Source organism: Salminus brasiliensis, chromosome 3, assembly GCF_030463535.1.
Source record: "Salminus brasiliensis chromosome 3, fSalBra1.hap2, whole genome shotgun sequence".
In the NCBI taxonomy this organism is placed as follows: Eukaryota; Metazoa; Chordata; class Actinopteri; order Characiformes; family Bryconidae; genus Salminus; species Salminus brasiliensis.
This window is the reverse complement of record NC_132880.1, coordinates 487,581-513,609: the sequence shown is the minus strand read 5'-3', so window position 1 is coordinate 513,609 and position 26,029 is coordinate 487,581. Positions and strand designations below refer to the sequence as shown.

General features: G+C 42.5%; 2 protein-coding genes across 3 annotated transcripts; both read right to left on the bottom strand.

Annotated features, from left to right (window-relative positions):
- Nucleotides 1-601: 601 nt before the first annotated feature.
- Nucleotides 602-7,312, bottom strand: LOC140551014 (GTPase IMAP family member 8-like). Its single transcript, XM_072674385.1, has 7 exons — nucleotides 7,263-7,312; nucleotides 5,884-6,528; nucleotides 4,628-5,254; nucleotides 3,222-3,842; nucleotides 2,211-3,046; nucleotides 1,220-1,426; nucleotides 602-607 (listed from the first exon to the last, which is right to left on the bottom strand). The coding sequence occupies exons 1-7, from the start codon at nucleotides 7,282-7,284 to the stop codon at nucleotides 602-604; spliced, it is 2,964 nt and encodes a 987-aa protein (XP_072530486.1). The 5' UTR covers nucleotides 7,285-7,312.
- Nucleotides 7,313-13,094: 5,782 nt separating this feature from the next.
- Nucleotides 13,095-25,056, bottom strand: LOC140551590 (transmembrane protein 184B-like). Of its 2 annotated transcripts, XM_072675069.1 has the most exons (10): nucleotides 24,561-25,056; nucleotides 20,370-20,582; nucleotides 18,420-18,585; nucleotides 17,061-17,151; nucleotides 16,876-16,951; nucleotides 16,390-16,481; nucleotides 15,751-15,920; nucleotides 15,083-15,277; nucleotides 14,341-14,367; nucleotides 13,095-14,008 (listed from the first exon to the last, which is right to left on the bottom strand). In XM_072675069.1, exons 2-10 carry the CDS (start codon nucleotides 20,580-20,582, stop codon nucleotides 13,788-13,790), a joined length of 1,251 nt encoding a protein of 416 aa, XP_072531170.1. In that variant the 5' UTR covers nucleotides 24,561-25,056; the 3' UTR covers nucleotides 13,095-13,787. The 2 variants fall into 2 exon arrangements, with proteins under 2 accessions (XP_072531170.1, XP_072531171.1); XM_072675070.1 differs by lacking the exon at nucleotides 14,341-14,367.
- Between the last annotated feature and the right edge of the window lie 973 nt (nucleotides 25,057-26,029).

Here is a 26,029-nt window from a genome sequence, read left to right as displayed (position 1 = left end):
GCCTAAAACATATTTGCATCTGGTCTGATTGTCCAGGTTAACTGACAGGCCACAGTGTTGCTACACTGCCAAAGAAAATTAAAAGTGCTTTTAGACTTATAGAGTGATAAAATTATTTTTCAATAATTTTCTCACACTTTAACCCTGCATGTTTATGGAACAAACATTCATTAGTCTCTCTATGAACATATGAAAATAATATAAACATATCATGATCTTCTTCCTCTGCACTTCTCAGAGCATCTGCATCAGAAATATTTCCTCATTTCAGGAACATTCAGTCAGTAACAGCTCTAGCTCTATTGTGTTTCATCAACACAATAATTAAAGTAAGGCTCACATTTCATATTCATTAGAGTAAGGAAGGGTTCTCTGAGTGGTTATGTGGGCGGGGTCTTCTGCTGAAAGACTTCTGAGAGCAATCATAATAGAAGTGATAGGAGTCAGCTAACCTGTTCAGATTTTCAGTAAATTTCTCTTTGTGTCGGAAACTGAAATGAGGAACATGTGAATAAACCAGTGTTGGAGAATTAAAACACAGTTAAAAACACAGTTTCCTGAAGTATTCTTCCCAGCAAGCAGAAGAGTCCTGACTGTTTCCTCACACCTGCAGAACAGCAAACACATTCACATGTTTTATTCATATTCATTTACACTAAATTACAGAATTGATCTGATTACTGCAGTTAGAATAACCAAGTCTTTAATCTTTAAAGTAAAAAATGGTAAATGTATTTTACTCTCTGAATCTCAATCTCATTTTCACCTAAAGTGATTAATATGTAACTGTGTCAGGGGAGCAGATATAACATATTGTGTAAATACATAAGTGTAAATAGTGTTAAGATACAGTACCCCAAGATCTGAGAGAATTTTTCACTAAGTAACATTAATACATTAGTTATTATAAATAAAAAAACTCTCATATAGAAACTAAATCTGTGAGCTGGGCAGAAGTTATGTGCTAAATGAAGAAAAGCACAGTAATGTGGATAACATGGGGGTCCCCAGAACTGAATATATTTATTTATTAAGTACAAGATTTAAAGGGTGACTTTGACATGCCATGCAACATCCACATTAGTTTGTAATTAGTCAAAATACAAAATGACAGCACAATTAAATTAAGTGATTTGACTGATATCTCTTAGGACCTGAATTTATGAACACATGATTAAAATGTCAACATATTTGCCTAACTGAAAAATGATTTAATTACCTGATGTGGATTATTTTCTGTTTCTCCTGAAGCACTATCCTCTCCTGTGATCTTTTCAGCATCATCTTGCGGCGCATTGTGCTTTAAAATGCGTTTTTGGAACCATAACAACTGCTGCTGCCTCTGTTTTTCAGCATTTTCCATCTTAATTTCTTCATCCTGTTTGGCTGTCAGTTCTTCATCCTCTCTTTTCTTTATTATGCTCTGCTGGAACATCAGACAATATTTTCTTTCTTAAACCTCCCTTAACACAGTTCAATAATTCACATATATTTACACTGACTCACAGAATTGGGCTGATTTCTAGGACTTCTGTGCAAACTGGTGGGGCAATTATTTGGTAATAGAAGTTTGGAATAACAGCTTTAGTTTATTACACAATTTAATAACAGTTTAATAACAGATTCAGTTTATCACACATTAGGGTTTTTAAGTGGTTACAGCATTATAGGCCAACTCTTCAACCATAAACAGAAAGTAATAAAGACAATCATTGTGTTTTAAAGGGTAAATTTGAAACTCAGTGATGTGTTTGTATTCTGCTCCGCTTAAACTTGAGCTTTTCTAGAAAATATAGTAGTGACAACTGATGACTGAACCTGTTTGCATCTTATATTAAAGGGTGGAATATATGATGTAACTAATGTCAGAGTTATAGATCTGCTCCCCAATTAAAAGTGGTAACACTTCAGTTTTGTGCAGACCCTCCTCTTCCGAGAGCACTCTGCTACTCTACGAATAGAGTGGTCACCTTATTGATTTGTGTTTAGTAGAGTCTAAGATTAGAGGATCTTTGAATTATTAGTCTATTCTAACTAGCTGAGGTTTTTCTTGGGTAAATAGCAAAGAAGAGAAGAGTGTCTGCTGAATGCCTTAAATGTAAATGTAAATGTTTACCCACTCTGAGACAGTAATGAATGCCCTCTTGGGCCTGAATGAACGCTCTGATTAAATAATAACTCTCAATTCTAGCTGAATATGATTTAATTACCTGATGTGGATTATTTCCTGTTCCTCCTGAAGCGCTATCCTCTCCTGTGATCCTCTCAGCATCATCTTGCTGCAGGTTGCGCTTTAAAACCTGTCTGTGGAACCATAACTTCTGCTGCTGCCTCTGTTGTTCGACATTCTTCATCATTATCATTGTTTCTTCGTCCATTTCTATCTCCTCCTTTCTCTCCTGAGGTTTTCTCTCCAGGCCTTCATGCTTTTCTTTCTCCACCTTCTGAAACATCTCAGTAGTGTAGAAGCTCCCTCTATTCACAGCCACCATGGAGTCGATCTTCTCCAACAGAGCAGTGACCTGTGTTCGGTCTTTATGATTTCTGTTGTTGAACACGTGGTATCTCTCCTCACAACTTTTGATGAGGTCTTTTGTGTCTTGTCCAGAGTTTTCAATGAACTGTTCGATGGTGTTATTCCTAAGATCATCTCCTCTGGTGAACAGCACCATGGTGTATGTTCTAGAGTCCTCTCCAAACACATGTAGGATCATCTGTGCCGTTTCTTTAATGTCTTGCTGTATTCTCCCGATTGGCACCACCAGCAGGAACACATGGGGACCTGGTGCTACCATGGTCATAGACGTAGTGATTTCTTTTATAGTGTTATCATTACGAATGCCTGTATCAAACAGTCCTGGGGTGTCAATCACAGTAATCTCTCTACCGTTGATTTTAACTGTCTCTTTCTGGCACCCTGTGGTCACCATTTCTCCACAAACGCCCTCCTTGAACACTTCTTCTTGGCCTAAGATGGTGTTTCCTGTTGCACTCTTTCCAACTCCAGTCCTCCCCAGAAGGATGATTCTTATAGTTCTTGGGAAATCTGTACAAATGAATCAATCATTTATCAAAGTGGTATAACTAATAATGTGTATAACAAAACCTTTACTGTAATTTACTGTAAATCCACAGAAGAAGTTTCTGGCAAATGAAAATGTCATTTTGTCCTGAAATTTAAAGAGGGAAAAATATTGTATTGTATTATATTTGTTTCTTACTTTTTTCTATAAATTGGGACATTTTCCTCTCCAATCCAGCGACTTCATTCTTGTATTTGAGATGTGTGTCGATCTGAGCACTGAGGTACATCTCAGTGGTGTAGTGGCTTCCTCGGTTCTCTGCATGAAGCCCTTCCACATGTTCAATCAGCTCTAGAACCTGTGAACTGTAGTTAAAGAAAAACTGACGCTCTCCAAAGTCCTTTATCACAGTCTTAACAGCCTCGTCTAGTGGTTTGTTCAGAGAGTGCTGAGTGATCAGGAATATGGTGTGGTGGTTGAATTTGGATCCAAAGATCATCTGGATCTTCTCCACTTCTCCTTTATCTTCATCAGTGAGGCGTCCTTCAGGAAGGATGGGGAGAAAAGCATGAACTCCAGGATCACAGAGAGAGACACAGTGGAGAGTCTCCTGCATCACTTCCTTCTCTGAGAGCTGAGAGTCGTAGAGAGCTGGAAGCTCCACCAGGGTGATCAGGCATCCACATACTTCTCCCTCCCTTCTCACACACACTGAGCTGGACTCTGGTCTGAGCTCTCTCTGACCCAGTATGAGACCTGATATGGAGGACTTCAGCACTCTGTTACTTCCACACAGGACCAAGTTCAGCCTCGGAGAACCTGAATAAGAAATCATTCAAATGAAGATCTGTGATGGATGGCACCACAGCCCAAATACAGGTTGTATAGACAGTAAAGGACTGAGTTTGTCTTGGTCCTTAGAGCCACCCAGATGGTCCATATATTGGTCTGTGGAGTGAATTTCCCAAAATGTTACCCTTATTCTTTAGAACATTCTTAAAATTATAAGGAATTCCCAAAACCCTTCATAAATAACGTAGCATGATAGAGGCAGCTAATTCTATGCATGTGGTCACAGGAAGCTTTTTTTGAAGTGCCTAAATCAAGAAGCCACTCCCAACTCAGGATCTCAGTTAGTGGTTGGTGTGGCGCAAAAGATAATACTACTACCTGCCAGTGAGCTACCACACCATGTAGGAGACTGGGGTTCGATTCCTGGTCTGGGTGACTATGCTGTCCTACACCAATAAGAGCCCTTGGGCAAGACTCCTAACACTACATTGGCTCACCTCTGTAATATGAGTAACTTTGGAAGTCACTCTGGAGAACAGCATCAGCTAAATGCCATAAATGTAAATCTCAGTCATTTATGACAAGATTTATTCTCCCGTGCAAATCGGTCATAAGTTTTACAGACGCTCTGTAGTAGAATTGCATGACTCCACTTTCTCATGTAAAACTAATCCCGTCTGAATAAGACTGAAGGTTTTTGCAAAACTGGAGTTTTTAGAGATACGTTGGTTGTATATCACAATCATCGATATCAAGATGAATCGTTATAGGGAAACGCTGAAGTAGAAGTAACTCTTTAGATGAGCACTCACATGTCTTAGCAGCAGTGCTGGGTGTCAGATGTAATACCCCTCCGGTCATTTCTTTTTGCATGTCTGAGGTTTTCTTCTGGTGTTTCACATGAAGTGGCTCTACATACCTGCTCTTTTTCAGCATTTTATCAACTGTCTTCAGCAGATCAGAGCGAACAATGACTGTGTCAAACTGGTAATGCTGGACTCCACATTTCTTAATCTCTTGTATGAGCTGATTCCCCTGAGGATCGATGCCACGGCCTTCTTTCTGTGTTATCAACATGGTGTGTTTTAAAGCCGTATCAGAGAAAAGGTTGAGAACGAGTCTGATCTGGTCCCAGTCCCCAGTTCTCAGTGTATATCCATCAGACTTTAAAACCAGTAAAAACACATGAGGTCCAGGAGAACACAGAGTCATGCACTCTTTAATCTGTGCTGTGATCTGATCCAGTGAAAGGTGAGGGTCAAACAGGTGAGGTGTGTTGATGAGGGTGATGTATCTGCCCTCCACCGTTCCTCCAGCTCTCTCACTGTGCTGCTCCACTGAAGGAGGCGGAGCTTCAGTATCAAACGCCTCTCTGCCCAGAATGAAGTTCCCCACTCTGCTGATCTCTGAGCTGTTCTTCCCCAGCAGAACCATCCTCACTGCATGACGACACAATAAACTTGTTATTAGTGCTGTATTCCCAGTCCTTGTCCTAATGTTTATAGTTCATAATGAGTCATACTGTGTCCTAAACCTCACCAGCAGTCTGTGCTGCCTTAGTTAATTCACCACTAGGGGTTTTGATGGGAAGTTGAAACCGAGACAGAAGAATATGGGACATATAAAATTTAGTATTGTGAAGTATGACTTTCTTCTACTGTTTTGTTATATATTACACTTATTTTATTGCCTCATCAGGTTACATTGGTTATCGCAGCCTGCTTGCTAGAATACAATCTATAATCTAAGTTAATTTAATAGGCTTTAGTAGATGACTTTGACTTTTGCTCAGTTTGGATGCAGTCACACCCTCTTTACATGTGACATGCTATGCTGCTGAAGTCTAGATTAATTGTTTATAGAAAATAGATGTAGATCTCTCTAAAAAAAAGGCTGATTGTGAGATTTCTATTCAACTGGAGCTCACATCTGCCAAAAAAGCAGCATTTAAACAATCAGTTTAATCATCTAGGACTCATTATCTATTTAATATTTTGCAGATTATCACATAACCAGTCTTATTATATAACTAAAATCCCAGAGATTTATTCATCTCTGATGAACGTACCATGCCCCAGAGGTTTTGATAGAAAACTTTGTGTCCTAATTAGCTTGTGCTTCTTCTCTGAGGTGTTTTCTGCCACTTGAAGCACTTCATTGGGGTCATAAGTCAGGTATCCTCCTCCATTACATCTCACCACCTCCTCTATCTTCTCCAAAAGCTTCAGCACCTGCACTTTACGTTCTTCCTCAGACTTTCCCATGACCAGATGCAAAGATGGACTGCCTTCTGCCTGGGCCTGAGCAGCAGCACGGCGACTGATGATCTTATCTGGAGTTAAGACTATAGCGTACTTCATGAACCATGGGCTGTATGAGTTTAGGTTGGTTCTGATTCGGTCCTGAGCCTCCTTCTTTAAAGCACCAGACTGCAGCACCAGTAAAAACAAGTGCGGTCCAGGAGCACAGAGATACAGACACTCTTTAATCTGCTCTGTGATCTGATCCGGGGAGTGTTCAGGATTAAGGTGGTGAGGTGTGTTGATGAGGGTGATGTATCTGCCCTCCACTGTTCCTCTGGCTCTCTCACTGTGCTGCTTTACTGAAGGAGGAGGAGCTTCTGTATCAAACGCCTCTCTGCCCAGGATGAAGTTCCCCACTCTGCTGATCTCTGAGCTGTTGTCACCCATGAGAATAATCCTCAGTTCAGACACTGTATGATGAAGATGGAGGAAGATCACAGGAAAGATCATATGCGTACTTGCAATCAAAATGTTTCACCTCCATTAGCAAAATCTACAAACTTTACAATAAACCAATCAAACCAAACCCATTTAAATATCTCAACACAATTAATAAAACAGTGTTTTTTACTTTTAATGATTCCTGCAGTCTCAGAATTATTCAACCCCTTCATGACAGGTGTCTTTAGTACTTAGTAGAACCCTTCTGCTGTTATGATCTGCTGTAAATGTGATGTCAGACACCAGCTTCTGGCAGCATCCCTCAAGAACCGTAACCCATTCCTCATGAGCAGCGGCCTCTAGTTTACTAACAGTCTTGTAACACTAATACTCCACCAAAGATTTTCTATGGGCTCAAATCAGGTGACTCTGTCGGCCACTCCAGCATCTTCCAGGACTTCTTCTGAAGCCAAGCCCTTTTGGGCTTTGAGATATGTTTGGGACCATTTTCCTGCTGGAAGGTCCAGTAACACCCAAATTTCGGCAACTAATGTGTTGGAAGTGTTTTCAGTGCACACTGAATGATGATACAAATTTGACCATTTGTTCACTGCACATCAGGATAAGCTGTTGTTTAAGAGACAACAACTGTGTCATCACCCGCCCAACCAGTCTGTCTGAATGTCTGTTGTGATGCCAATTAAAGAATTCCCCAGAGGGGTTTGTAATGTTGTGTTTTGTTAGTTAGAGTTTACTCACGTACCCATGACGTCTCTGGAGGCCATGATGCCCGATTTTTATTTTCTCCCTCTGGAGAGCTGAAAATATATTAAAACAGATTGAACCTTTCCTGCATGTTTATGTTTCTCCAGAATGATTACTGAATCATCTTCTATTGTTGGAAAATAAGGATGTGTTTATTATTGTGTTATTAGTTATTGATATTACAGTGGGATATATATATATATATATATATATATATATATATATATATATATATATATATATATAGAGTTCAGTGTCTGTTTATATTTTAAAGGTGTATCAGTGTATGATGGTTCTTCATTCCAGTGGCACACCCACATTATTTTAAGCCAACAGAACTGGTTTCATGTTTTCTTCTGAAGCTGTTCTCTCTGCCACAGGCAGCTCAGCTATTTAATGCTGACTAAACTACTAACTATGTTCTGAGAAGTTAGGTTTATGTAAAATAAGAATCATAAAAGTATAGCCATAATATAAACCAACCTGACTAACTGTGTTAACCTTGGCACATCTACCTTCTGCATGGTTCTTTAGTAGGACACAAATCAAATCCAGTGTTTGAATATTCTAAATCCACCCCCCCCCCCCCCCCAAAAAAAAAAAAAGCCTATTTATTTTATGCTTATTATACAATGTAAAAATGTAAATAAATTCATTAATAACTTAACTGGACCACAATAAAAAAAAACACTACTCACAAACACATCTGAATAAACGTTAAAAATATATTTAAAATCTAAATAGTACAAACAGGTACACGTATCTAACACTGAGTTAAAATGCAGTACAGTCAGTGAGAGAGCTGAACTGAAGTGATAAGAACTGATAAATATGACCCACCCTGATCTTCACTGCAAGCTGGGTCTCCTTCGTCTCTGCACTGAAAGCAGAGTTCTTATTTGCGAAGGAAAGTGAAAGTAATTTACAGTGTCCTCACCTCACACTCAACTTCTCCTCATCTAGTGACCATATCCCAATGTCAGACCAGCTAGAGGATTATGATATTAATATTTCTGATTATATTAATAATAGAGAGTTATTATTCTCTGTATGGCAGAGAGATGGTGAGCATACAGCAGACAACCCTCTCTCTCCCGGGTCCAGGGACCTGCTGTCTCCTTGATCTCAAGATACCAGCACCATCATCATCAATAAGCCATCTTTTATAATCTAAGATAACGCACTGTACTTCCTAATGACTGCAAATGAAATCTTACATCACAGGTAACAGTACAAATCCTCATATTTTGCACATATAGTACAAATTACATAATTACAGACATCAACCCATATCTCATATCTCAAAAACTTTAATGCAATTCTTACTGACATTTCGTGTTCCCAAGTTCAAATCAAAAGTGAAATCAGGGCATTTCTCAATCTCCATATATATACCCACTTAATAAAGCTTATCTGGAGAGAGAGAGAGAGAGAGAGAGAGAGAGAGAGAGACAGAGAGAGAGAGACAGACAGAGAGAGAGAGAGAGAGAGACAGAGAGAGAGAGAGAGAGAGAGAGAGAGAGAGAGAGAGAGAGAGAGATGAGTAGATGAGCTTTAGTCTTGCTTTCATCTTGAATAGTGTAACTAACAGGCTGTTGTCTGCTGCCACCCAGTGGACAGGTACATAAATGACTTTATATGGTTTAGAGGACGCGCTGTAAATGCGTCCATGTTGGTATAGAAGCTAAATCCTAAATCCTCTATATTCCACAAACACAGAATACCAGCGTTTTTTTTTTGTTGTTGTTGTTATTTGTCACATCTGTTAGTGTATCTGTGGATGGGGTGAAATGGCACCAGGCCACTAGAGGGCGCTACCATACAGAGGACAGCTCGGCTGTGGGGAAGGAGCCACAGTTTCAGTTTCACTTTAGACTGGACAGTGTGGAGGTGCTGTCCTAGCTGTGATTGTCTGGTTCACTGGTTTAATGGCAGTAATTATCCATCTTTACACTGTACAAGAGAAAATTCTAAAGTTCGAATTGAAAATTATTCCATGGATAAAGAAACAGACCTGATACTGATAGAAGCAAACCTGCACCACTTCAAAACCAGAGTAGAAGAAGACAATTTGATACTGAGGCCTTTTAGTGACCGGTCTGAGGTCACTCTGATAAACTAATGCAGATGAATTTAAAAGAGTTTGTCTCCTAAGCTGAGGTTTATGACGATGCGATCTGTGAGCAGATCTGCTCCTAAACGACGAGTCTACATAATAAGGACTTTTTAGGAGATTTTAAGGCTTTCTGTTGCTCGCGGGCAGAAACAAACTTGTCAATTTATGAATTAACTAACCAATCATTACTTAATCACTTACTAATTGTCAGTTGTGCTATTAATGACAGGCATGATATGTAGGTAACGTCTGTTTGTTTTATATGTAATCTGCTCATAAAAAAAAGTAAAAAAGTGAATAATGCTCAGTGTATGAAGTTCTTTGGGTATTTTTGGACCTGTGTTAAAAAAACAGAAATACCTATATATACACACATGGTGTGTCCAAAAGTATCCAGACACCTGCGCCTCAATTGTTTCTTCTGATATTAAGAGTATTAACGATGGGTTTGTCCCAGTTCAGGAGGATTAGAGTAGGAATGATCAAGTGGAAGGTCGGTACTTGTACAGCATTGGCCGATGTGTGATCAAATGTTATGATGTACTGTAGCGTCTGAACATGCAAACCTGTATTATTAAAAAACATAAAGAAATAAATCACATCTTCAGAGGCCCAGGCAGATGATGCAGTGTGTATATCTGGAACCCCAGTAAAAAAATATATAAGTACGGTTTAGGTTCAGAAATGATTTACATAACGCAGCATAAACATTACCTAGCAGATGTCATAAGCTCAGTAATGTCATGTTACCATTACGTTCAGTCAAAGGTATGACGTCAGTTACCAGTAATGAAAGCGTAAATTACTGGACATAAACTCCATGACTACTCACGACAGCATGTGACAGACATCACATGTTTATAACACGGTTATGTCAATGTTATGGCGATGGCATATGTTTGGACTAAACAGGGTGGAGAAGAGCATCCAGCTGTGGGACTACACATCACTGAAGATGGAGCACTCAGAACCGGAGGTGGACACCATGAACACCAGAACCCATCTTCTTAAATCCTCTTTATTCCACAAACACAGAATAGCAGCAGAGCTGTACAGAACATAAACGCAGTCAGAAGATGTGAAAGCCACATTTCCAGAGCTTACAGTACAAAACTAGGCCCCGTGACCCAAGCCTGAAAACCTCCTCTCAGATATTTACACGTCCCTGTTCCTGATCCGTTAAGAGCTCGCTGATGCCTCTGCTGCAGCGTCTGTACGTACAGGTCATGTCCTTTATAGAGGGTCGCTTTCCCAGACAGGGGAACTACACAGCATTCTGAATGGAGATCAGAGTCCAGGATCAAACAGAGTCCAGGATTAAGGCCTGTCCAGGATCAGACTTGTGAAAGATTAAAGCACATTAAGAGGTTTTGGCATTAGAATATGACGTGGTTCTGCTCAGCCAAAACGAGACGCATCACAGAAATCCACCTGGATCCAGTTTCTGATGCTGTGAGTCCATTACAGCCCGACCAGCAACCCTGAAAAAGGAACCGGGGAGATATATGGAATAAAATGTGGTTCAGAACCTCCCATGTTGGACCACCTTCTTAAACTTAACATTCAGAACCAGAGCTGTTCTACAGTGGAGGTTCTAGATAACCTCCCCCAGTCAGAGCCGTTACAGTGGAGGTTCTAGATAACCTCCCCCAGTCAGAGCTGGAGTTCTACAGTGGAGGTGAAGGAAGCAGACGTCTGAAGCTCTAATAAAAGCTCCTCACAGAAAGTTCTTCACCTAATGGTGATGAAGACGCTGCCTGATGCCTGAGACACGGTTCTACCAGAGTTCTGAGAAGAGTTCGGCTCTAGAACCTGCTTTTAAAATCAGATCATTAAAATGGTGGAGGGACACATGCTGCAGGGTGTAGTGCAGCTACAGAAAGTAGTCCCTAAAGAGAACTGCATTAGTTCAGATTCTCCACTATTTTACCTTCATCATCATCATCATCATCATCATTCCATATAAAACTCAGAAGACTCATGTAGCTGCACTGGTGGGTTTGGATAGGAGATAAATTATGGGCTGTATCTGTGTTGTAGTCATGGTGACCAACGCCTGATTCCATTCACCTCCACTCTAGAGAGGTCAGAGTGGGTCAGTTTCTCTACAGTGAAGCTCAGATTCACACCGAACCCCCAAACCCCCCCTCTCTGAATGAGCTCAGCTATTTCTCCTTTTAATGATCTGCTGTGTACTTCAAAAATGTCTATATAAACTCTGTATTTTTTATTATTATTGTATTTATTTAAGAATTGCTCTTTGGGTGTAACTGGGACCTCTCAATTTCGTTCCTCCCCAGGTACCACACGCGATGTGAACGACAATAAAGTCTCCTTGAATCCTTGAAGATGCCTCTGAACAAGTTGTCAGGGTCTGATTCCTGGTGTGTTATTATAGTGTTAATATCTTTATTTTCATCTAATAATCATCATAACAGGGGTTTTATGTGTTCTATTGCACTGAAAAGTGCCACTGTCATTAATAACAGCACAATGACGCCACCTAGTGGCGGTTTACTGTCATAGATCTACTAGTATGTTTCAGTACATTCTGTTTCAGCTAATCAATAACTGATCACACACCTGAAATCAGCCTTAAAGGCATAACACAGCAAACGCTGCTAACAATGAATGAAAGTGAATGGACACCAATTACTAGACCAATGGAATGAGGCTAAAGGCCTAAAGTAACCCCTTCCCGTCACGGCTAGCTCTGCTAACATGTTTGGTTGATCTCCTCCTTTAATGACGTCATTGTAGCAGAATGAACTGATCATCCAGCCCCTTTAACACAGCGCCCATTAAAGCGATACTCCAAACGTAGTGGATCAGAGGCAGGTTTGGTGGCTCAATCTGGTTTGAGGAGTGTGTGAGATGACCTAGCCTTGCACTTAGCATGATGCTAATTGTAATTGTTGGGTATAAGCACCCAGCTACATTAGCCTTATATCCCCAGTATAAAACAGAAGCTTAAAAACAGCCTGTCTGGGTGAGCTGGACTGGTTTTGGGTTCAGAGTGGGGAAGTGACTGTTTTTTGGCTCTAGGTAGAAGATCTTGTATCTAGAACCTCAAACAGCAGAAATCCAGTCCCACATTCAGGCTCCTTCAATTAGTCACTGCAACAGACTGGGAGTGTAAAGCTGAACTCACGACTGCAAAGTAAAAAAGTGAATAATGCTCAGTGTATGAAGTTCTTTGGGTATTTTTGTACCTGTGTTTAAAAACAGAAATACCTAAATATATACACACACATGGTGTGTCCAAAAGTATCCAGACACCTGCGCCTCCATCGTTCCTTCTGATATCAAGAGTATTAACGATGGGTTTGTCCCAGTTCAGGAGGATTAGAGTCGGAATGAACAAGTGGAAGGTCAGTACTTGTACAGCATTTTCTAAAGTACGGTAGCATCTGAACTGCCCATAAACAATCAGTTTTCATTTTAACAACAGAAAATGATTATTGGAAATAATTAAAACAAATAAAAGAAAGAAAGAAAGAAAGTTTCTCCTGGTTTTTTGGGTTAAATACTCAATAGCCAATAGACCAGGCTAAGGTCAGATGTGTTGCAAATCTGAACCCTTCCAATCAGGCTGATCTGCTCATCACAGGTTTCTACACAAAGTCCACAAGTCCACACAGCTCAAGTGCTCGCAGTCACTGCAGCAAAACCAGGGAAATGCCACCAAACACTAAGAAATTCATGAAAAACAGATTATTTGCCGAGATCATTTTTACTGAAAATAAGATACATTAGAAAGAAATACAAAAGAAGCATTTTCACGCTGATTTTTGGACCCTACTGAAAATGACATAAGTGCTTCTACATCTGTACCATAAATCCAATGAAGCACTTTATTTAAAATAACATCTTTAAATACACAACTTATTACTCAGAACAATTTTTACATGCCAGACTGACTCCTTAAAGAGCTAAAAATATTATTTTACAACTTTCGGCTGATTAACAGCAGTGAAAATGTGATTCACATGGTCATTAAGACCCGTGAGAGCTAATTAGTAATAACACATAATAACAACTGCATTTATCCCAGAGAGTGAGAGCATGAGTCAGGTCAGGTTCTGGTGCTGGATCTCCAGGAGCTCCATCATCACTCCAGAGAACCCCACAGCTCAATGCTGGGGGGCTTTATACTCCTCTAGCCCACTCTTTGTATTGAGCACAGCAACCTTTGACTCACAGCTGCTCACGAGCATCCTGCTCTATTGGTCAGCACACTATAGAAATTATACAAGGTGTGTGTTTGTACTGCTATGTCAGAAAGAGGTGGCCCTTAAAAGTAGCTAAATCACTTCTAGAAGGGCCGTCTGGATACTTTTGGCCACATAGTGCGTCTTCTAGTTATGGCACATGGTCAAAGTGTTTGAGCTAAACTCCGCCCCTCTCTCAGAACTCGTCGTCAGAGCTGAGCAGCAGGGTTTTCTCGTTGTCCCGCGTGGAGCCGCTGCTCAGGCTGCGTGTTAGTGCGCCCCCTGGCTGCTCCAGCGTGCTCTGCTGGGTGTACTGCTGATACGCCGGGGAGAAGTTATGGATGGCGTCCTGCACCATGTCCCCTGGGTTCATGGTCTCCTTTAGACTGCTGGAGATGCTCTTCATCACACAGCGTCCTAAAGGAGAGAGAGAAGGAAGAGCTGGCTCAGGATCTGCAGCGTGCACTGGTAACGAAGATGAAGACGAATACAGATGAAGGAACAGGGTCAAAATAATAACAGCCAACAACAAAAGACTAAAAATAAACAGCACTTCATGAAAACTTCATTAAAAGCTGATTTAAAGCATTTCAATACATGGCAGAGGGATGATTGCATGATGTTCACAGAATGTTCGGCCAGCAAAGGATATGGAGATGAAGGAGATTCAGAATTAATATTTAAAAAGGGAAATAAAAGGGAAAAGTAGAAGAGAGCAAAGACAGATGAAGCAGCTCAGAGAAACCTACCGTACTGTCCATACACAGGGAAGGATCCTTATAGGGCAGCAGAGAAAGAGAGAGGGGGGATGCACACACACACACATACAGAAGAAAGGTAAGAACAACAGAAATACAGGAGGTCGTAAATGTGGTCATTTACAGAATCATAGAGCAGATCAGGGAGAGAGGGAGAGAGAGAGAGAGAGAGAGAGAGAGAGAGACAGTAAAAAACAGATACTCAGAGTGTGTTCAGTACAGAAAGGCAGGAAATCTGCATTTCACCAAAACAGAACTACTACAGACGAGCCGACCAGCCATAACATTAAAACTCCCTGCTTTGTGGTCTCTGGCTCCAAGACTAACGTTAACGGAACCTCTATGAGCATCAATGAGCTTTAGGCACCCATGACCCTGTCGCCGGTTTAGGGTCGTCCTTCCTTGGAGCACTTTTGGTAGGTACTGACCACTGCATACTGGAAACACCCCACAAGAGCTGCTTGCTGACGTTCTGGAGATGTTCTGATCCAGTCGTTTATCTAGAACATCACAGTTTGGTTCTCGTCAAAGAGTCTCAGATTCTTACTCTTATTTTTCCTGCTTCATCACCTTCATTCACTGTTCACTCACTGCCTGATAGATCCACCCCCTCGACTGGAGCCGCTGGACCCAGATCATCAGTGTTCCTACTTCACCTGCCAGTGGTTTTAATGTTATGGCTGTGATTGTAATTACAGATGAACTGTTAGCATGTCTGATGTCTCTGTCTCACCATAAGAGTCCAGTCTTTTGTCCATGTAGACCTTATAGGTGAAGGCGTGTCTGAGAGCCACAGCAGCAAAAAACATCTCTATGCAGATGATGAAGTTCTGGTAACCAGCGGCAACTGTGCCCTCCCCCACCCTCACGTCAGGGGACTCGATTTTAGGAATCGCCCCGCACTTCTCCAGGATGGCCAGTAACATACCTGAGAGAGGGAGAGAGTGAGAGAGTGAGCTTGAAGAGATGAGGGAGTATAGGATGTCAGACGTGTGTGTGTGTGGGGGGGGGGGTGCTCTGTTTAGTAGACTGTAGGGTGCAGGGTAGATTTGGCTGTGTTGGGAATATGGGGTGTATGGGTCCTGATGTAGGGTGTTTAGTGTGGACTATAGGGTGTAGTACAGTCAAAGTGGAAAAGTCAGGTTTGCCCCAAGGACTGCGTGTGGATTATAAAACATAGAATGTCGGGTGTAGAGAGCGGATGTAGACTTAGTGAAAGGTGTGGGGTGTATATTGTTGGGTATTGGTTAATGGCTGTAGGGTATAGGCTGTAGGGTATAGGTAGGTGGTTAAATGACTGTTGGATGTAGGGTGTGAAGTGCTGGGGGTAGAGTGTGTGTGTGTGTGTGTGTGTGTGTGTGTGTGTGTGTGTGTGTGAGAGAGAGAATGTTGATTCCTCACCCTGCCAGAAGGAGAGGAAGATGACGGATTTGACCATGAAGAATTTGAGCACGGGGCTGTAGGGTACGAGAAGCTCCCGTGTAGCGAAGTAGAAGAGGAACAGAGCGTACAGAGACAGACTGACCGAGATATTATAGATGATGGTCACATACAGATACCCACTCGCCACACTGCAGAGAGAGAGAGAGAGAGAGAGAGAGAGAGAGAGAGAGAGAGAGAGAGAGAGAGAGAGAGAGAGAGAGAGAGAGAGAGAGAGAGAGAGAGAGAGAGAGAGAGACTCAGTGAGGCTGAAGAACAGCATGTTTTGAACAGTTATTGATTATTATATCAGTTATCGACACCAAACGTCCATCCTAACATCTGCCCAGTCAGGTTGTGACCTTTCCCCCTGATGACTTCTGCTTACAGCTTTTGGTTGGCTGTTGAATGTGAGTGTGAACACTGACCGAACCGGAGCCAGCCTTCAACAGGACCAACAAAACCACACTACAGAGAGAAACACACCCTTGTAGTGGTTTATTGATCTTATACAGCCCAGTTTACACACCTCATAAAGCAGTGTGGCAGAATACCCCACAACTACTGAGGGGGGCAGAGGGGGACTGAGGGGGACTGAGGGGGGAGAGGGAGTTTACTTACTTGAAGTCTCCATCTCTGTATTTTCCAAAGGCTTGCAGGATCACCGTTATTACAGCCATCAGAGGCTTCACCACACAGAACTGCAGAGTAGCCTGAAGATACCAGAGAGAGAGAGAGAGAGAGAGAGAGAGAGAGAGAGAGAGAGAGAGAGAGAGAGAGAGAGGGAGAGAGGGAGAGGGAGAGAGGGAGAGAGGGAGAGGGAGAGAGGGAGAGAGGGAGAGAGGGAGAGAGAGAAATAATATAATATACACAAGCCATAAACTCTTCATATATTAGAATGATCTATGTGTTCATCAGACACATTAGTGTTACACTCCAGGTCTTGTTCTCTAAAGCCCAGAACAGAACAGACTGTTTGGTCCCGTCCCCCCCGCCCCACCCCCCTGCAGTGAGAGAACAGCGCCTGGAAGTGAACTTTGCTGAGCTTTTAGGGCTTCTGGTATAAAGCTCCCCAACTACCTTCAGAGCCAAGCAGTAAATTCCTACCTGTTTACAGAAGCGCAGGAAGCCAATGGAGTAGGTTCTCCCCCACAGACAGCACGTCCCATACACACAGCTGGACCTGCAGACACACACACACTATTTTATTTATGTGGAGTAACTAACTGTAAAACAAATCCTTATTATTATTGATAATTATACTGTAGATAATAAATTAAAAAAAAACTTACTCAATGGGTTTTCCTCTAATCTCTGACATGATGGCGCTCTCTCCACCCAGATACTCATAACACAGACTCAGGAAGTTATAGATCACAAATGCTGCAGAGAAACACACACACACACACACACACACACACACACACTTAAAAAACACTAAGGTAAACTCCACAGGACTGTGTGTTTAACAGAGGTGTGTCATGCTTTACATATTTCCACTTTCCATTCGGAGTTTCTCTGCACTGCCTGACCCTAACTGGACCAGAGCCAGTTCAGAAAGAGCCAGCCCACTTCCTGCCCCTCCTGTTTCACCAAAACACGCCTGATAAACACTAGAGCACGCCACAGAGAGTCCTCACCCTGAGCGAGAGGGAGCTTCATTTTTACAGATTATTTGTAATAATTTTGACAGACAGACCCACAGACGCCTTTACTGAGATGTCCAAATGTTTGCAGACACCCCTTCTAATGAATACATTCAGCTACTTTAAGTTGCACCCATTGCTGACACAGACGTGTAAATGCACACACACAGCTTGTCTAGACATGAACCTATTGGCTCCATACTGCCTTATGCCATTCCTCCAGAATCTAGTAGAAAGTCTTCTTTTCTGGACAGTAGAGACAGTTACTCCAACAGAAGCAGGGTCAGCTCTTTAATACCCTTGATTTCAGAAGAAACAAAGAATGAGCAGGTGTCCCAATACTTTTGTCCATTTATATCTACATAAGAGTGTTGGAGAGATCACTGAGTGGAGCTGACAGGCATTTTTTCCATCATCACCATTTTATTATTCAGCATTATTTATTCAGGGATTCACAGTATAGGGAGGCCCAGTTGCTCACCACCACCCCCTCCCTGCTGGAGAGGAAGCGCTGAGGGCTTTTAAACAGACTGAAGCTGAAAACATTCCCAGCAGAAATCAACATCCTGACTCCACTCTCAGTCCAAACAGAGCAGATAAACAGCATCAGCGCTGCAGGAACCCCCCCCTAAAGACCACCACAGTCAGCAGGGGTGTGTTATTTATGAGCTCCCCCTCTGTCTCCTGAACACAGCGATAAACAACACAGTGAAGCATCCCTCTGCTGAATGCAGAGCTGGACACTGGGTGAACTGGACTCAGCAGTAATTTACTGTAGTGGCTCACATTCAGGGCTCGAGTAGAGTAGAGGGGTACAAAAACTTTTTACTCTTTATATGCTAATGTGAGCTCTGATTTGCTGTCCCAGTTGCACTTATTTGCATACTGTTGCTAGGAGACAGCCTCAGCAACAATGCAACAAAGACACTGCCATCATCAGGACAGGAGGACAAAGAAGACCGGCCCCTGTTACACACACACACACACACTCTGAGTGAGTGTTACCTTCATAGCAGTCTCTGACGGTGTCGAAGTAGACGTAGAACTCCTCGTTGGTGAAGAAGAGCAGACTGAGCCAGGAGTCGAAGGCGTAGATGGGGACGATGAAGAGGATGCGGACGATGTGCCTCTGTTCGTTAGGAGAGCTGTAGTAGCGCAGGTGCATGTAGATCTGCAGGAGGAACCACAGGTCAGCAGCAGATCACCACATTCACTCCCTACAGGATCCCCAAATTAGGACGATAAGTTACGCTACACCCCGAAATGCGATGTTCTGACCACCGTGAACTTTCACAGGCCACGTAACTGCTCCCAACCAGACACTGTGGTCTCTGCCGTTGGCATGGAGACCAGCAACTAACGTCAAATACTTACAGGGGGGCACCAACACCCCTAAAGCTTGAGGTCAAATTCCTCAGGAACATTGAGGATCAGGTCTCGGTATTCAGTACGGGCAGATACCTGATCGTGCATCGCCGGATACTTGAGCAGGTATCGTATCAGCAAATACTCTCAGGTATCAGTGCTCAGCATCTGTAGATACTTGATCAGGTACACGGTATTAATACTTGAGAAGCAAGTATCGGTAATTGGTAGATACTTGAAGATGAGGTATTGGTCCTCAATATCTTCATATACTTGAGGATTGAGTATTGGTAGTCAGTATCCGTTGATACTTGATCAGGTATCGGTTCTCAGTATCTAGAGATACTTGATCAGGTATTGGTACACGGCCCCGTTACTAGAGGATCAGGTATCGGTACTTGGTATCAGATACTTGAGGAGATACTTGAGGACCAGGTATCATACTCAATATCTGCAAATACTTGAGGACCAGGTATCGGTACTCAGTATCTGCAAATACTTGATCAGGTATCGGTACTCAGTATCTGCAAATACTTGATCAGGTATCGGTACTCAGTATCTGTAGATACTTCAGATATCAGTACTTGATCTCGTTACTTGAGGATCAGGTATCGGTATTCAATATCCGCAAATACTTAAGGATCGGGTATCGCTACTCAGTATCTGTAGATACTTGTTCAGGTATTGGTACATGGTATCAGATACTTCAGGATTGGGTATTGGTACCTGGTTTGGGTACATATTTTAGGATGAGGTATCTGTAGACACTTGACCAGTTATCAGCACTCAGTATCAGCAGATACTTGAGGATCTTATACTGGACATGAAAAATTGTACTGGCTCTCTTACTAACGCAGTATTTTGAATACTCAGGTCAGTAAGTATCTTCAGGCTACATTCTGGATAAGTCCGTTCTCCTGATTTAACACCTAACTAAAGATCAGATCAGTGGAATTGGATATTTCGCCTGGATCAGTCTCAGAAACCAAAACCGATACACACCCTCCTTACAGCTGTGTGTGTGTGTTTAGGGGGGGGGGGTCTACATCTCTTTTTTACCACCTGAAGCATTTGTCAACAGCAGCTTTTGTCTGTCCGATCTCAGAACACAAACACCCACATATCACCTTACACACACACACACACACACACACACACACACACACACACCTGCTAAAGAGCAAAGACTAACACACAGTGAGCAGAGAGCAGAGAGTTGCTGCTAAGCAACCGCCTCAATACTCTGATGTCACGACACCTGTTGCCAAAGCAACCGCTCATCTTCACCTTCTGTGTGTGTGTTTCATAACGGCCTCACAATACAAATTCAGGGCTAAGGTTGAACGCGCTGGTGAAAGAAGTGTGTACTCACACAGATGCCGGCCAGCTGTTACGTCAGACTGAGGTGTAGACACACAGACAGCTGGTGGCGCTATTTAATTATTTATTTATTATTCTTATATAAGAATGAACATATAATGAACGCTCTGCTGCTCGTTAGCAATTATAGACATGATATGTAATATAAAGTACCACACTGTACACGTATGTGTGTGTGAGTGTGTGTGAGAGAGCGTGAGTGTGAGGTACCTGGTGGCAGGTGAGCAGCAGAGCAGTCCAGACGAACAGTCCAGAGATGGTCTGAGCTGCAGGGGTCATCAGGAATATGGGCTCATCCGGGCTCACCAGCGAAGCCTCGGTAACCCAAGACCTGTTCTGACCCTTCGGGGCCACCGTGGCTGGGCTTGGCACCATACCAACTAGGGAGCTGTTCCCCAAGTCCCGCCTCCACAGCTGCCTCATCTGGAAGGCAGAGCCAATCAGTGATCAGAAAATGTAAAGGAGGAGGAGTCAGTCATTGAAGTCCAGTACAGTACAACACACACACGTATATGAATTATGAAAAATTACAACAAAAAATGAGATAGAAGGTTTTGCCCCGACAGTGATGGGTGGTGCATCAGAGCTTCACACACATTTATATATATTTTTTAACTGTAGTGAACTATTACACCCCTGATACACCAGAACCGCAGAGCGGAGCACTCTGTGCTGAGTGTTGGCTTTCTGAGGCGTGTCCCGGCTGGGGCTGGGTTTCTGTCAGCTGACAGTTTAGCTGTAACCTCTGACCCCTCTTAAAGATCAGCCTCATGTGACCCACAAACCTAGTGACCATGGTGAGCGGGTCAAGTGACACCCCAGTAAACACAGCGCGCACACACGCACACACACGCACACACACACGCACACACACACGCACACACACACACAGAGTTCATCTTCTCTCTATCACACACTCACTCAAATCACAGGAGTCAGCCTGTTTTACACAGCACTGACTAGGCTTATAGTGTGTGTGTGTGTGTGTGTGTGTGTGGATACAGTAATGTGACAGCATCCTCTCTGCATTACTAAACTGTTCTTCTGTCCCTCAGAGCACATTTCCTGGAACAGGCGAGAGGAAGGATCAGGCTCCCTGTTGCCATAACAACCCTAGCCCAGACGAAGCAAACCACATCAGAGATCAGCCGGACACCATTATCCCTGAACGTCACACACCTCCAGAAGAAAACCCTCAGATACCTGAAAAAGTGTCAGTGCAGTAATAAACCCAACAGCACCCAAACCCGACAGAGCTCCACCTGAAAATGAACAAAGCAGGACAAAAGTCCAATCCATCCAAATCTGAACCAAGCCCAACAGAATCTCATCTGAATCTGACCTAATTCTATCAAAATCCATCTGACAAAATTCTGTCAGAACTTGTGTCAAGCCCAAGACAATTCCAATGAAACCCGACCCAAGCCCAGAACAAAATTCCATCCACATCTAAGCCAAACCCAGGACAACCCAGTTAAGGCCAACAGAATTCACCAAAATCCGACTTGAGCTCAGGAAATACCGTTTAAATCAGAATTAGGGGTCAAGCCCAAAACAATTCCCCCCGAACCCGAACCAAACCCAACAGAATTCCCCCCGAACCCGAGCCAAACCCAACAGAATTCCACCCGAACCCGAGCCAAACCCAACAGAATTCCCCCCGAACCCGAGCCAAACCCAACAGAATTCCATCCGAACCCGAGCAAAACCCAACAGAATTCCCCCCGAACCCGAGCCAAACCCAACAGAATTCCACCCAAACCCGAGCCAAACCCAACAGAATTCCACCCGAACCCGAGCCAAACCCAACAGAATTCCACCTGAGCCAAACCCAACAGAATTCCACCTGAGCCAAACCCAACAGAATTCCCCCCGAGCCAAACCCAACAGAATTCCCCCCGAACCCGAGCCAAACCCAACAGAATTCCACCCGAACCCGAGCCAAACCCAACAGAATTCCCCCCGAACCCGAGCCAAACCCAACAGAATTCCATCCGAACCCGAGCAAAACCCAACAGAATTCCCCCCGAACCCGAGCCAAACCCAACAGAATTCCACCCAAACCCGAGCCAAACCCAACAGAATTCCACCTGAGCCAAACCCAACAGAATTCCACCTGAGCCAAACCCAACAGAATTCCACCCGAGCCAAACCCAACAGAATTCCACCCGAGCCAAACCCAACAGAATTCCCCCCGAACCCGAGCCAAACCCGAGACAATTCTATTTGAATTCAAAATGAACCAAATCTAGAGTCGTTTAAACGATGTGTTTCATTCCAGCTTTTAAAAAGGAGTAACCGGCTGTGCTCTCCGGTTCACACAGTGATCAGTGCGGCTTTAGAAGACATAAAGTTCTGAACATCACTGAGGTGAGTCATGCGTAATCACAGATAACTACACTGTGCTCTAGTCCACGTAGCTCAGCTCCATCATCTCTTCCCACCCTCAACTTTACATCCACACCGTTTATCTGTGCTCATATCAGCTGTTCTGACTGTCTGTACTTCGACCCGAATCCGCCCAGACAAACACAAACAGCCGGCAGCAGCAGCAGACAGCCTTTATTCTCCACATCACAGAAGATAAAGAATGAGACAGAACGTGTAACACCACCCGACTCCGACCCCGCTTCAATCTCAGCATTACAGCGGCTGACGGGCAGGACCGGAAACTGCCTGAAGAGGACGAGCAGCAGACCGAGCGGAAAATCACCAGGAAAGAAGACAAACGCAGCGTTACACAGCATACCACCCAGCCAGTGAGCAGACCAACGAAACTACAGCACATGACCCTGCTCGGAGTCTAAACTACACAACAACACCTGGCTCTGGGTCTCAAACTGCACAATAGGGCCTGTTCTTCCTCCAAACTACAAAAAAGGGCCTGTTGTTCTTCTAAACTACAAAAAAGGGGTTGGTCTTCTTCTAAACTACAAAATAAGGGCCTGTTGTTCTTCTAAACTACAAAAAAAGGGCCTGTTGTTCTTCTAAACTACAAAAAAGGGCCTGTTGTTCTTCTAAATAACAAAATAAGGGTCTCTTCTTCTTCTAAACTACAAAAAAGGTGTTGGTCTTCCTCTAAACTACAAAACAAGTTCCTGCTCTGTGTATAAACTACAACACAAGGCCCTCTTCTGTCGCCAAACTACAAAACACTGCCTTGTCCTTCCTCTAAACTACAAAGCAAGGGCTTGTCCTTCCTCTAAACTACGACATATGGACCTGCTCTGTTTATAAACTACAACACAACGCCCTGCCCTGTCTCATACTCCAAAATAAAGGCTTGTTCTTCCTCTAAACTACAAATCAAGTTACTGCTTTGTATATAAAATACAACACAAGGCCCTGCCCCGTCTCCAAACTACAAAATAAGGGGCTGTTCTTCCTCTAAAGTACTAAATAACAATCGACCCTCTCAAAACTCTAAAACAATGCCCTGCCTGTCTAAACTACAAAATAAGGGCCTGATCTTCCTCTAAACTACATCATATGGACCTGCTCTGTGTATAAACTACAACACAAGGGCCTATTCTTCCTTTAAACTACAAAACAAGTTACTGCTTTGTATATAAACTACAAACACAAGGCCCTGCCCTGTCTCCAAACTACAAAATAAGGGCCTGTTCTTCCTCTAAACTACAAAATAACAATCTACCCTCTCAAAACTCCAAAACAAGGGCCTGCCCTGTCTAAACTACAAAACAAGGGCCTGCCCTGTCTAAACTACAAAACAAGGGCCTGCCCTGTCTCCAAACTCCAAAATAAGGGCCTGTCCTTCCTCTAAACTACAAAATTACAATCCTGTCTCAAACCCTGTCTCATACTCCAAAACACGGCCCTGTTCTTCCTCCAAACTACAAAACAAGTCCTAAAAGATCCTAAATAATAAAGGCCTGAATCGAAATGACAAAATAAAAGCCTTTTCTGTCTCTAAACTACAAAACATTCAGCGAACTGAGTGAAGATCATTTGAGTGGGACTCTTAAAGGGGTTTGGGTGATCTATCTCCTCTGCACCAAAAGTGTGTGAGTGTGTGTGTGTGTGTGTGTGTGTATTCATGGCTTTGTGGGGACCATAGGGGTGATAATATGAAGATGTAAACAATAGAAAATGCAGGGAAAGTGGTCAACGATGTTGGGGTTGGGTTAGATAATATATACACACTCACACAGGCTAGTAATACACACACACTCGTTCATACGAAGGATTAGGTTCTTATTTTCATAGCCTGTTTTTCTAACTTTCCGTTCCACCTTAAATGCTGCAGCAGTTCCATTCTGGCGCCCGAGGCGCCAGAATGGAACTGCTGCAGCATTTAAGGTGGAACGGAAAGTTAGAAAAACAGGCGGGCGAACACCAACTAAAACAGCTACAGTCCAGTAAAGCAGAGCCATCTCTTACCTCTCTGCACCAGGATCGGTCAGTCAGTGATTCCTGCAGTCCTCTGTCCACTCATTTATCTACACACTTCAACTAATGACTATTTACCCCAGTATTAAACAGCACTGTCCCACATCCAACCCAAACACCCACTACCTTCACTTCACTGCATCTCTACGGGCTAAACGCTCCATCCACGGCCCTCCGCACCTCCACCCTGTCCAGTTAAACACCGAAACACTGCAGATAATTCAGATTATAATCCGGCCGGTCAGCACGGTCAGCACGGCCAGCTCCGCTCCTCCAGCAGCTGTATCCTCCCCGCTGTCGAGTCCGAGCCGAACTCTAATCCGAGTGAAATAACAGCTAAAAGCAGGAGTGTCTCTAAAACGAGCCTATAAGCCGCAGAAAAGCTGAAGAATCAGGCTAAAATACAGACAGAGATTCAGACAGAGGAGATTTAGCTGCTCCGTTAAACTGCAGCTGGAGCTCCGCTTCTTTTTGGGTTGTGCGCAGGCGCACTGCGCACCACAGAGGTGGCGAGGTGACGTAAGAGCGCTGGCGTTCCACGTCGCTTTCTTCAATGTTTATTAATAATAATAATAATAATAATGATAATAATAATAATTTATTAAAAACGGAAAATAAGTATGACGTAATAGCGCTTGGCGTTCCACGTCACTTTTTTTTAAATGTTAACAATAATAATAATAATAATAATAATAATAATAATAATACTTAAAGAAGAACAACAACAATTTATTAAAAATGGTAAATAAGTATGACGTAACAGCCCTTGGCGTACCACGTCGCTGTCTTTAATGTTATTAATAATAATAATAATACTTAAAGAAGAAGAACAACAACAATTTATTAAAAATGGTAAATAAATATGACGTAACAGCCCTTGGCGTACCACGTCACTGTCTTTAATGTTATTATTATTATTATTATTTATTTTTTTTTAATAATTTTTTAAAAATAGAAAGGAAGTTCCACACCGCTGTCTTTAATAATAATAATAATAATAATAATAATAATAATTAATAAATTAATAAATAAATGAATAAATACATAATAAAAATGGAACATAAGTACGACATAACAGCGCTTGGAGTTACATGTCACTTTCTTCAATGTTAATAATAATAATAATAATAATAATAATTATTATTATTATTATTATTATTATTATTTATTAGAAATTAAGTATGCCTTTTTAAATGCATGGATTTCTCATTAACTCTACTGTTGCTCAATGAAAAACATGTATCTCCATTTGTGTTTATTATCCTGTATAGTCCTGTAGATGTTCTTTACACTGTATGAATAATTCTGGATGAATGGACCAATAGAAATGCTCCAAACTGACTCTGAATAAAATTATTTTACATTGGGGTCCATTGAAAGTTAAAAAGGTTTTTTCCTTCTCCTGTAAATCTGCTGCAAAATTCTATAAATAAAAACATGCAGTCCCTTAACACTTTGTA